The sequence below is a fragment of the Bidens hawaiensis genome, unplaced genomic scaffold (assembly GCF_021521415.1).
Source record: "Bidens hawaiensis isolate Kalapana, Puna unplaced genomic scaffold, B.hawaiensis_p1.1 tig00024843_1, whole genome shotgun sequence".
Classification (NCBI taxonomy): Eukaryota; Viridiplantae; Streptophyta; class Magnoliopsida; order Asterales; family Asteraceae; genus Bidens; species Bidens hawaiensis.
The window spans coordinates 81,884-94,616 of record NW_027493941.1 but is presented as its reverse complement, the minus strand read 5'-3'; the positions used below and the strand labels follow the sequence as shown (position 1 = coordinate 94,616).

Sequence of the window (12,733 nt, the reverse complement as noted above, 5' to 3'; positions counted from 1 at the left end):
TTGAGCAAAGATTTGAAGATTTGTTGCGGGTTGGCTTGATCTGGAGTTTCTTATTTCATTAATCTCAACGATACAAAAAAAGCTTATTCAAAGCGTTTGTTTCGTACTTTCGTGACGTGAGAAAAGATCAAATAAGAAGTTTGATTACAATGCAAAAAACACTATGAAAAAATAAAAAAAAAATTTAATAACACAATTTTGTAAAACACAAATATAGTAAAACATAATTTGTAAAAACCCACGAATTTTTTTTATTTTTATAAAGCAATATGGTACTCATATAAAAGATAAAAAACACTCGTTTTTATGGTGAAATTGTTTTGAAAAAAAAATGTCGTATAAAAAAGTTATGGACGTTTTAAAATGATGGGGGAATTTAACATGTGTCTTGCATGTGAAGAGAGAAAGTCAACAAATGTGTTATCCTTATTATACACTTACCTTGTTTTACACTTGATGATCTCTCTAATCTAATCTCAACCATTCAATTTTGAAATGAACGGACAAGATTATTTCCTATCATTCTTAGGAAAACTAATCTTCTTATTATAACTCAACTCAATGGTGATATATAAATATGCTACGTTTTCAGCCTAAATAGATTCGTTGCTGAGAAATTTTATATTCGCTAATTTATATTTCTCTCACCTGGTATTCGAATAGAAAATGGAAAGGTAAGTTTGCTTGGGATGAATGGCAAAAAAAAAAACACCCATCTCCTTTTGATATAATTTGTTTTTGGGTCCGGCTGCTTTTCTTTATTGCAACTAAGCTGTGGTTAAACTGAGGGTAACGCAATCATATTTAGTTGACTTAAAGAATGAAAGGTCGTAATCGGTCAACTGTACGTCTACTATACATCTTGTGACAATTTGATAATCTAAAGACTAAAACTTTAGGTTTATGACGTTAATGTCTTAACATGTTTGTTATTTTGTGAGCGTATGTGGTTATTTGCTGAAGATGGGCTGGATGTAGCTAATGCTTGTTGGGCTTGAGGGAAAGAAGGCCCACTTACCCCGTGTGCGTAAGTCTCAGCCGGTTTAACGGCTTACGTGTTGTGGTTTGTTAAGCCGGGTGAGCCCCGTGTCTTTTAGGTATTATAAAAGAAATATTATAATATTAGCTCTAACTATAACAATATTATTAGTGTAATATGAGAAGTTGAAGATAACAAAACAAAAAGATAAGCAAATATATGATTCAGTAACTTTTTGATGGTGTATCTTCTTAGATTACAAAGGTAGATATATATACAAAAAAGTATTACTATTGAGGGGACATGTTCATATAATTGGTATGAAAAATTTGTCATCCATCACATGGATGTGTTACCGACACTTTCATAACACTCCCCCTTGGATAACACATTTTCAAACTTCGGGGTCTTTGAATTACTGCCTCATTAAAAACCTTGCTAAAGAAAAACCCAATGAGAAAAAGCTTTAGCTAAGGGAAAAAGAGTGCAGCATATAGCTCCCCCTCAAGTTGCAGGTCGTTACATTGTTCGTACATGGCGCATGCCAATATCATGGACATGAATTCTGAATGTTGTTGTGGGAAGTGCTTTTGTGAAAAGATCAGCCGAGTTGTTGCTGGATTGGACATATCTTATCTCAACCTGATTGTCTTTAATAAGGTCCTGAGTATACTCAAAGTATCTTGGTGGTATATGTTTTGTTCTGTCACTTTTGATATACCCTTCCTTCATTTGCAATACGCAAGCTGCATTATCTTCATAGATAGGAGTTGGAATTCGATCTTTCTCTAGTCCACAAGAAATCAATATGTGTTGTGACATAGATCTTAACCATACGCATTCTCTTGAAGCTTCATGCAATGCAATGACTTCAACATGATTTGAAGATGTTGCAATGAGTGTTTGTTTCTGAGAACGCCATGAAATCGCAGTCCCTCCATTCTTAAATACGTATCCAGTTTGAGATTTTGCTTTATGGGGATCAGATAAATAACCTGCATCTGCATAACCAACTAATCATTCTTTTGAATCGTTATGATAAAATAAACCTAAATCAACAGTTCCCTTTAGATACCGAAAAATATGTTTAATGCCATTCCAATGTCTTTTAGTATGGGATGAACTGAATCTTGCCAATAAATTAACTGCAAAAGAAATGTCAGGTCTTGTACAATTAGCAAGATACATAAGTGCTCCAATTGCACTGAGGTATGGTACTTTGGGACCAAGAATCTCTTCATTATCTTCGCAAGGACGAAATGGATCATTGGCAACATTAAGTGATCTAACAACCATCGGTGTGCTTAAAGGATTTGCTTTGTCCATATTGAAACGCTTTAAGAGTTTCTCAGTATAAGTTAACTGATGCACAAGTATCCCATTATGCATATGTTCAATTTGTAAACCAAGACAATATTTGGTTTTTCCAAGGTCTTTCATTTCAAATTCTTTCTTTAAAAGAGCAATTGTTTCATTAATTTCTTTTTGTGTCCCAATTAAATTAAGATCATCAACATACACGACTATGATCACATATCCTGATGTTGTCTTCTTGATGAAGACGCATGGACAAATAAGATTATTTGTGTATCCTTTGCTTATCAAATAATCACTCAAGCGATTGTACCACATCCTTCCAGATTGTTTCAGTCCATACAAGGATCTTTGTAACTTGATGGAATACATTTCCTTAGGCTTTGAGCTTAATGCTTCGGGGAGTTTAAATCCTTCGGGGATTTTCATATAGATGTCACTGTCTAGTGATCCATACAAGTAAGCCGTGATAACATCCATAAGACGCATCTCTAAATTTTTAGAGACTGCTAAGCTAATTAAATATCTAAACGTAATAGCATCCATAACAGGAGAATACGTTTCTTCATAGTTAATTCCTGGCCTCTAAGAAAAAACCTTGAGCTACATGTCTTGCTTTATATCTTGTAACTTCATTTTTCTCATTTCGTTTTCTCACAAAAACCCATTTATATCCTACAGGTTTCATTGACTTTGGTGTAATGACAATAAGTCCAAAAACCTTTCGATTGTTTGGTGAGTTTAATTCAGCTTGCATAGCATCTTTCCATTTGTTCCAATCTTGTCGATTTTTACAATCATCTACAGATTTTGGTTCAGGGTCATCATTTTCTTCCATGATATCACTTGCCACAGAATAAGAAAATATATCATTAATATTTTTCATTTCATCTCGATCCCACATTATATATGATTGACCATAGTTGATTGACAATTCCTTATTGGAATCATTTATTTCTTCATGAGGGAATGTTATATTATTTATTCTTTCCTGATGGAAGGTTCTGTCAATCATTCCATCCTTAGGGTCAGTATCATTTTCAGAGCCCTTTCTTTTTTGAGGATTTTTATCCTTTGAACCGATTGGCCTTCCACGTTTTAAACGTTTTTTGGGATTCATGAGGTGCATTATTATTATTTTGCTTGCTTGGAATCTCAACTCGAGCTGGAGCATTAGCAGCTGGCATATGAGATTTAGTGACCCTGTTTATATCAGTAAATGTATCAGGCAACTGATTTGCAATTTCTTGTAGATGTATTATTTTTTGAACCTTTGTCTCACTTTGTTTTGATCTTGGGTCTAGGTGTAACAATGATGGCACACACCATGATATATCTCTTTCTTGCTTTTTCATTTCTCCCCCTAATGCCGGGAATATTGTCTCGTTAAAATGGCAATCAGCAAAACGTGCTGTAAATACATCACATGTTAAAGGTTCAAGGTATCTTATGATGGAAGACGTTTCATATCCAACATATATTCCCAACCTTCTTTGGGGACCCATTTTTGTGCATTGTGGTGGTGCAATAGGAACATACACAGCACACCCAAAAATTCTAAGGTGAGAGATATTTGGCTCATTTCCGGAAACAAGTTGTGTGGGAGAGTATTTATGATTTGCACTTGGTCTCACACGAATTAATGACCCAGCATGCATAATTGCATGACCCCAAATAGAAACAGGGAGTTTTGTCCTCATTATTAGTGGTATAGCTATTAGTTGTAGGCGTTTGATCAACGACTCGACTAAGCCATTTTGTGTGTGTACATGAGCAACAGGGTGTTCTACAACAATCCCCACAGACATGCAATAATCATCAAAAGCCTGTGATGTAAATTCTCCCGCATTATCAAGCCTTACTCTTTTAATAGTATAATCGGGAAAATGTGCACGTAATTTTATAATTTGAGCAAGAAATTTTGCAAAAGCAACATTACGAGTCGATAATAAAGAGATATTAGACCATTTGCTGGATGCGTCTATTAAGACCATGAAGTATCTAAATGGTCCGCATGGTGGATGAATTGGTCCACATATGTCACCTTGATTCTTTCAAGAAATATTGGTGTTTCTTTATCGACTTTTAATGGCGAAGGCCTTGTAATTAATTTGCCAAGAGAACAAGATATACATTGAGACATTTTATCTATTTTGTGGATCTTTTGATTTTTCAGTGGATGCCCATGTGTATTTTCAATGATCCTTTTCATCATTGTGGATCCTGGATTGCCTAATCTGTCATGCCATAAGTTTATGATACCAGATCACAACAATTTTCTTTGACTGTCATATGTGCTTGAGGCACATTTATATATGTATAATGCAAACCAGAATGGAGCATTGGCAGTTTTTCGAATATCTTATCTTTGCTTATGATATGCAAATATTTTTCATTACTAACAGTCCTTGACTGAGTATCATATCCATTATGATATATGTTTTTGAAACTCAACAAATTTCTTGTTGATTTTGGGGAAAATAGAGCATTTTCTATTTTGAGCTCTGTACCATTTGGTAATGCTAAATTAGCTTTTCCCACTCCTTCTATCAAGTTTGTAGGACCTGATATTGTATTGATAATCCCTTTTGTCGGTTTCAGTTTATGAAAATATTTTTTAGATCTAAGTATAGTATGCGTGGCTCCACTATCCGCTATACATATATCTTCTTTATTTGTTTGATCTTGTGCTCCAGTGATTTTCATTTTAGATCTTGAAAGTATTAAGAAAAATAATAAGTGTATAACAAAGACATTATGATATTTTAATAAGAACTTTATTTAATTGAAAAATAAACATTACAGGAAGGAGACTACATAACTAAAGATAATGAGAAGCACACTTAATTATTGCATATAATTATTCTTGTCTAAACAATATTTATTTCGGAGATCCACATCAAAATCTGCAATGCTCAGATCAGCATTGAGATCATCAAAGTTATCAACACGGTTAACTTCTTTCTCTTTTCCTTTAAGAGGGGCTTGGTACAGTTCACACAGATGTGGGGCTGTGCGACAAGCCTTTGCCTAGTGGTTTGTACTTCCACATCTAAAACAGGGTGTGCCATTGTTCTCGGACCTACCAGCTTCATTCCATTTATTGTGGTGGTTGGAATTGATATTGTGTGGGACATGATAATTATTGGCTCTCTGGTTACGACCACTGCCACGGCCACGACCACGACCGTAAGAATTAGTGTTCCATTTGAATGAATGCTTACGATCATTAAAATGCCTTTTGTCAAAATGACCACGGCCACGTCCATGGCCTCGTCCACGACCTTGTTCCCATTTATTACTAGAATTTTTATGTGAATTTTGTGATCAACATTTGCTTCTGGTATTGCTAATGATCCCGTGGGACGAGATTGATGATTTTTCATCAATAATTCATTATTCTTTTCTGCTACAAGGAGAAATGCATTTAATTCAGAGTATCTCTTAAAATTCTGCAATCGATAATGCGTTTGCAAGGTCATATTTGATGCGTGAAATGTGGAGAAAGTTTTCTCCAACATATCTCCTTCGGTAACAGTTTTCCCACAAAATCGGAGCGTTGAGCATATTCTAAACAAAGCAGAGGTGTACTCATTTACTTTTTTAAAATCTTGGAACCTGAGATTGTTCCATTCATCTCTAGCAGTGGGAAGTAGAACTTCCCTTTGATGGTCAAATCTGCTTTTTAAAGCATCCCACAAAATGCATGGATCCTCACAATTTGAATACTCAAATTGTAACATCTCATCAATGTGTTTGTGGAGAAAGACATCGGCGTTTGCCTTGTCTTGATCCCCGCAATTATTTCCCACTGTTATCGTATCAAAAACACCCATTGATTTGAGATGTCGTTTGACATGTGCCGTCCATGACATATAATTATCTCCGGTGATATTGAGAGCCGGAAATTCAAGTTTTGCGATATTTGCCATTTTATTACTAAACACAAATAAGATAAATATTATGATTACATACTTATTAAAACTGAAAGAAAATACAAAGGTAAAGCTATAAATAAATAAAGAAAAAAGAAAATATTAAACTCTCTAGATGGAAGATTACAAATTAAGAACACTAAGATTATCAGCATTATGGTAGTTAACATTAGAACTGGATGAATCATCTTGAATGCTTTATCTTGGATAAACTTAAGAAGAAGAATGTTTGTTGTAAATGAAATGGAGTTGATAATTGGTTATTTATAGCGAAAATTTATAACCGTTTTACAACGGTTATATTACCATTTTATAACGGTAACATTACCGTTTGTATGTGTGTATATGTATATATATATAATATTAATTATTTTAAAGTAAGATAATAAATACAGTTTATTTTATAAAATATATAATTATTATGCATAATAATAAGAATAGAATTGTTAGTGTAAATAAATCTAACTTTTAAATGAGATATTAGTGTGCATATATAAATAAAAGTTAGAATAGTTATCAAATTTTAATAACAATGTTAATACATATTAATGTTGTTACTTAATATATGTATATACATATATATATATATATATATATATATATATATATATATATTTCCAATGTACATAATTAAAGAAGTGTTTATGATGCTTATGTATATACCTTTGTGTCTATTACCTTTCTTGATTAGGATATAAGCAGCTCGTGCTGATAATGTGTTATAATATTAGCTCTAACTATAACAATATTATTAGTGTAATATGAGAAGTTGAAGATAACAAAACAAGAGGATAAGCAAATATATGATTCAGTAACTTTTTGATGGTGTATCTTCTTAGATTACAAAGGTAGATATATATATATACAAAAAAGTATTACTATTGAGAGGACATTTTCATATAATTGGTATGAAAAAATTGTCATCCATCACATGGATGTGTTACCGACACTTTCATAACAAGAAAGATATTTTCATGATTATTTTGTTTATTCAACACACACTTTCACCCTCATTAATTTTTTAGATCTAGAACTCGCTCTTTTTGGTTTATAAAAATGGTATAACAAGTGGATACAATTTGAATGAAAATTTAATATAATGGAATGCTATTATATTAGCAAATCTTGTTCATTTTTCGTCATCTTTTGGTACGCCTGAAGTTCACAACTCATCAATTGGTCCAATTTTATTTTGTTTTCTAGAATTTCGATTGATTATCTAAAACATCATGTTGCCAAATATCACACTAACAATTCAACATTAACGTGAATCCAGATTTTATTGGATTAAAATCAAAGTATTTACTGGTTACAAATACATCAACTATATCAAGATCATTCCACTATTAAGAAATGATGTCTTAACAAACATTTCTTAGTATATACACCACCCTCAAGTTTCACCAAAACCAAATTGACCTGCCAACCTCTAGTCAAATGTATGGTTAGTAGCAGCAGGTTTTTGAAGGCTAACCAAGGAGTAGTAAGCTCCAGCCGGTCCTTTCGCTAGCAACGAACCATGGTTCCCTTTCTCTACCACCTTCCCCTTATCCAAAACCGCAATCGTGTCACAACTTTGTATGGTACTCAACCGGTGTGCCACCACCACACTGGTTCGCCCCACCATCATTCGCTCAAGCGCTTCTTGTACAACCTTTTCTGATTGACTATCGAGTGCACTAGTTGCTTCGTCTAGCAACAAAACCACCGGGTTTTTCAGTATGGCACGCGCTATAGCAATGCGTTGTTTTTGTCCTCCAGATAGCTGGACCCCTCGGTCACCACACCACGTGTCGTACCCATCTTTCAAAACCGCTATAAAATCATGAGCGTTGGCTGCTTTTGCAGCCTCGATCATCTCCGATTCACTAACTTCCTTGGAAGCTCCATATGTGATGTTTTCGCGTATTGTACCTGCGAATAATGCAGGCTCTTGGCTCACGAGCGCGATATACTTCCTTAAAGTTCTTAAATGGTAAGACTTTATATCTCTTCCATCGATTTTCACAACGCCTTTGATTGGATCATAAAATCGCTCGATTAACCCGATTATGGTCGATTTTCCGGACCCGCTTTGTCCAACCAATGCTGTTGATTTCCCGGCTTCCATATTGATGGAGAACCCTTTGAAGATCATGACATCAGGCCGAGCAGGGTATGCGAAGTCTACATCGCGTATCTCTACATGGCCTGTAACAATATCGGGCTTCTTACCATCAGGGTCCTCGGGTTCTATCAAAGTGTAACGGTCCAACACCGCAAACACAGACTGCACCGCATCAGACCCTTTAGCTAGATCATTTGTCATGGTCCCAGCATCCGCAATCACCCTCCCTGTGCTTACTAATATCATAAACGTCTGGAAAAGCGCTTTCGACCCGAGATGACCGTCGCTAATCAATTTCCCACCATACCAGAAGTCTAGAGCCCAAGTGCAAGTCATAAGGCTTTGAGAAAACCCGAGCCCGAATCCAGCATACCAAGCCTGCTTGATGCTTTCACGCATTGGCGCCTTTTGGGTCTCTTGGAGCATTTTGAGGATTCGTGCTTGAGACGAAAAGGCTGTGACTGTACGAAGATTTGAGACCGCTTCAGCTGCCAGCTTACTGCTTTCCTCTTGTGATTTCATGGCTTTTTGTGACATGTTCTTTAATAAAACTCGTTTGCAATAAAAGCAGACGATTATAATCGGCTGAACAGCGATCATAACCAGTGCCAGTCTCCATGCAATCACCAATCCCATTGTGCACGCAATTATCACCGCAGAGAATGTTTGAATTAGTAGAGCGGACCGATCGCCTACCAATGATCGCACCTGCAATATCATTGTTAACATATAGTGTTAGAACATGTTAAAACTTAAAACAGGTTCATCTTGTAATAATAAAAATACTTAAACAAAACTCAAAGCCTTACCACATTGGCATCTTTAGCGAGTCTGGAACAAATGGCTCCACTTGAATTTTCATCTTGATCGAACCATCCGATTTCAAATGTGAGTATCTTAGACAACATCCTTTCTCGGACCCTCTTTGTTAAGTACTCACCCATGGCTGCAAAGTTGTAATGCTGAATAATGTTGATAACCAACGAAAAAATTGCCAAACCGACAAAACACAATGCGTAAATCATGGTTCTCCGTTTGATCTCATCATGGTCCGGTAAGAAATAGACTGATATCATTGACCCCAATGCAAACGCATAAAGTGGCTGAACCGCACCGAATAATATAGCACCAAAGCTTCCTAATAGTGCTTGCCTCCATTCAGGAAGGTTCAATGCTAAAAGCCTCTTAAAGGAAGGAACTGGAAATTCTTGGTTGACTCTGGAAGTGATGTTATCGACTCCAGCGTGGTTAACCGAGTTCGAGGAGCTTGACCGGCTAACTATTTGCTGCCGACGGCTACTCGTGTTGTGGACATCAAATGTTGAGGTAACTGATGATGGCCCAGGTGGGTGGTTAGGATTATGTGGTTCATTGTCCCCTTTGGTTTCTTGGAGGCGGACCAAAGACGTGTAGAAGCCGTTTTCATCTTGAATGAGGTCGTCATGGGAGCCAGAGTCGACCACTTGACCATCTTGAACCACCACTATCACGTCTGCGTTCCTAATGGTTGAGAGACGGTGAGCTATGACTATAGTGGTTCGACCGACGGCTGCTTGGTCAAGTGCCTCTTGTACCACTCGTTCTGATTCTGTGTCGAGTGCACTTGTGGCTTCGTCCAAAAGAAGGATACGAGGCGACTTGATTATTGCACGAGCAATTGCAATTCTTTGCTTTTGCCCACCCGACATTTGAACTCCTCTTTCACCAACCTGTTAGTTTACAATAAAGTAAAAAACAAGGACCTGGTTAAAAGAAATGTAAGTTATTGCTAAGTCTATTTCTAAAATAGAGGACACTAACATAACTTGATACTCATAAATACGGCTGCAAATTAGCCGAGCTCGAGCTTGAGCTTGACTAGGCTTGAGCTCGGCTTGTTTGACTTACGAGAGGTTGAACTCGAGCTCTGCTCGTTTCGAGCTCTATGTTTATTTCTCGATCGAGCTCGGCTCGTGAGCCATTTTTTCGAGCTCGAACTTGACTCGACTTGTTTAATATGTATTAGTTACTTTATATATTTTTTTAATCATTTTAATTTTTTTTGAAAAAAACCTTAAACGGGTCTAAGCTCGGCTCGAGCTCATGTAGCACCTTAAACAAGCCAGAGCTCGGTTGTGCAGTGTGAAATTAATACATAGAAGTCTAGAAGAGATAAAATTAAATTCGCACAAGGCTCGTTAAGGCTTGACGAGCCTAAACGAACTTTCCATACAAGGCTCAAGCTTAAGCTCGATAACTAAACAAGTTTTATTTGAGGCTTGAGCTAGAAAAAGCTCGACTCGTTTCTAGCTATTTATTGATTTGATCTTGAGTAGCTCGAGAGCGACCCAACTCGTTTGCACCCAACTTGTAAAATTATATCTAAAGAGGTGTGACTGCAGCTGTTGTGTTGTTATACCTTGGTTTCCAAGTCTTCCCTAAGCAATAAGGTACATGTACTTAGCGCATTAAAGTTTTGTAATATGTTCATCATGTGGCCATGTGGGTAGTGGAAGGGAGTTTTCATATATAGGGGAGGTGGATATTATTTAATTATTATACATATATAAATATAGTATATGTGTAACATGTGAAAAGAAATATACGCGTCAATGCATCAAATTTCTTAAAAAATGTGATAGGGATACAATATTCATTATATTATTTGGAACTAGAGATTCTGTCCCACATCCCATCATTTTTTAATTCACTTGACTTTAAACCACGATACTTTCACCTAAAAGGATCACAGATATGATCATTAATGTCTAAAATAGAATTTAATGTTGTACTTATTGCACCTATCTTCATCAGGACTCTTTTGTTAAAGTAGTGTTCATATTCCACCAGGGAAGGAGAATCTACTTGGAAACTTAACATGTTTCGTTTTCTAGTGTTAATGTTTCTTTAACCGAATCTTTTTTATATTATAAAACACAATAAACATGTTCACAAGCTCTTGTTACTTCTTTATCAAACAGATTTAAACCAGAATTTGAAAAAAAAAAGAAAAAGTTTAGTTTAGGCAAAATCATAAAAAACTAACCTGTGTGTCATAGGCTTGAGGCAACTGAGATATGAAGTTATGCGCATTTGAGGCTTTTGCGGCTTCAATGACTTCTTCCATGGTGGCATCTTCTCGGCCGAAAAGAATATTCTCTTTTATGGTGGTCGCAAATAAAGCCGGCTCTTGACTCACCAACCCCATTTGCGATCTCAACCATTTTAGTTGAAGCTTATCAATCCGCACCCCATCTAGATAAATATCTCCTCCTTGAGGATCATAAAACCTTTGCAACAATGCGATAACTGTTGATTTACCAGACCCACTCCCACCCACCAACGCCACAGTCTTACCCGCTGGAACCTTTAAGTTAAAGTCTTTGAATATTAAAGACTCTGGCCTTGACGGGTATGCAAACTTAACGTTCTTGAATTCTACTCTCCCGGTGACCTCTTGTAATATCTCCCCTTCCATATTATCTGAATCGATTTCGGGGACTCTGATGATGATTTCCCTTATACGTTCGCTTGCTGCCATTGCATCCGAAAAGTACTTCACGTTGGATAAACCAGAACCCAATGACCTGTCATCATCAGATTTATTACTAATATTCTTAAAACCAATGACTAAAAACAAGATATGCAAGTGTTGTGCAATTATTAACAATTAAAAGAGCTATCAACTCAATTATAGAGTTAAAAATTAAAAGTCAAATACTCCATGATCAGTTTTTCATTTCACATGATAACAAATTGAACTGCAAATTGATGGAATATTAAAACAAAAAAAAGTTGGTGTCTCATTCCTTTTATGTAGTTTTTTATTGATAGAAAGTTAGAAACTACTCTTTCAAATCAAAAACCCCAAATTGGTATGCAAAATGCAGAAAAAAAAAAAAAAAAAAAAAAAAACTTACAGTCCACCGATAGCGATGGCAGCTCCAACGGCGAAGACAGTTCCACCACTAGCTCCATGGTACATAACCAGCCTACTTCCATACCAAGACAAGAAAGACCAAACAGCGAAAACGATACCATTGCTACCAATCGCCACGCCTTTAGCCATCCCTTGTTTTAATCCTAATTTGACAGTGCCTTCTAGAGCAGCAGAGTACTCTGATAACGTCTTACTTTCACCAACGAACGAATAAACAGTTCGGACAGAAGATATCGCTTGTTCAGCCACTGTCCCAGCTTTATTATACTCCTGCCTAATCTTTCTAGATAAGTTCATCAGGACCCTTCCATAGATCAAACCAGGTATGACCAAAATAATAATAAACGGAAGCCCAACGATTGCTAGCCTCCATAATAATATAAATGCGACGATATATGCCCCGCCAAAAATCGACATATTCATCAAAAACATTGGCACCTGTTTTTTATTTTTATTTTTATTTTCATACACAAAAAAAA

General features: G+C 36.1%; 1 protein-coding gene across 2 annotated transcripts in view; it reads right to left on the bottom strand.

Moving 5' to 3' along the window:
* Positions 1 to 12,733, bottom strand: part of LOC143570181 (ABC transporter B family member 15-like) — a 211,481-nt gene that overhangs the window by 197,781 nt on the left and 967 nt on the right. The window contains exons 4-7 of one of the 2 annotated variants that reach the window (XM_077055904.1): positions 12,235 to 12,692; positions 11,361 to 11,901; positions 9,145 to 10,044; positions 7,633 to 9,043 (exon numbers count right to left, since the gene is read on the bottom strand). In XM_077055904.1, the coding sequence (XP_076912019.1) occupies positions 7,658 to 9,043; positions 9,145 to 10,044; positions 11,361 to 11,901; positions 12,235 to 12,692 (3,285 nt within the window). In that variant the 3' untranslated portion in view covers positions 7,633 to 7,657. Of the gene's footprint in view, positions 1 to 7,522; positions 9,044 to 9,144; positions 10,045 to 11,360; positions 11,902 to 12,234; positions 12,693 to 12,733 lie in introns of those variants that run through there. The other variant, XM_077055903.1, reaches the window with a different exon arrangement.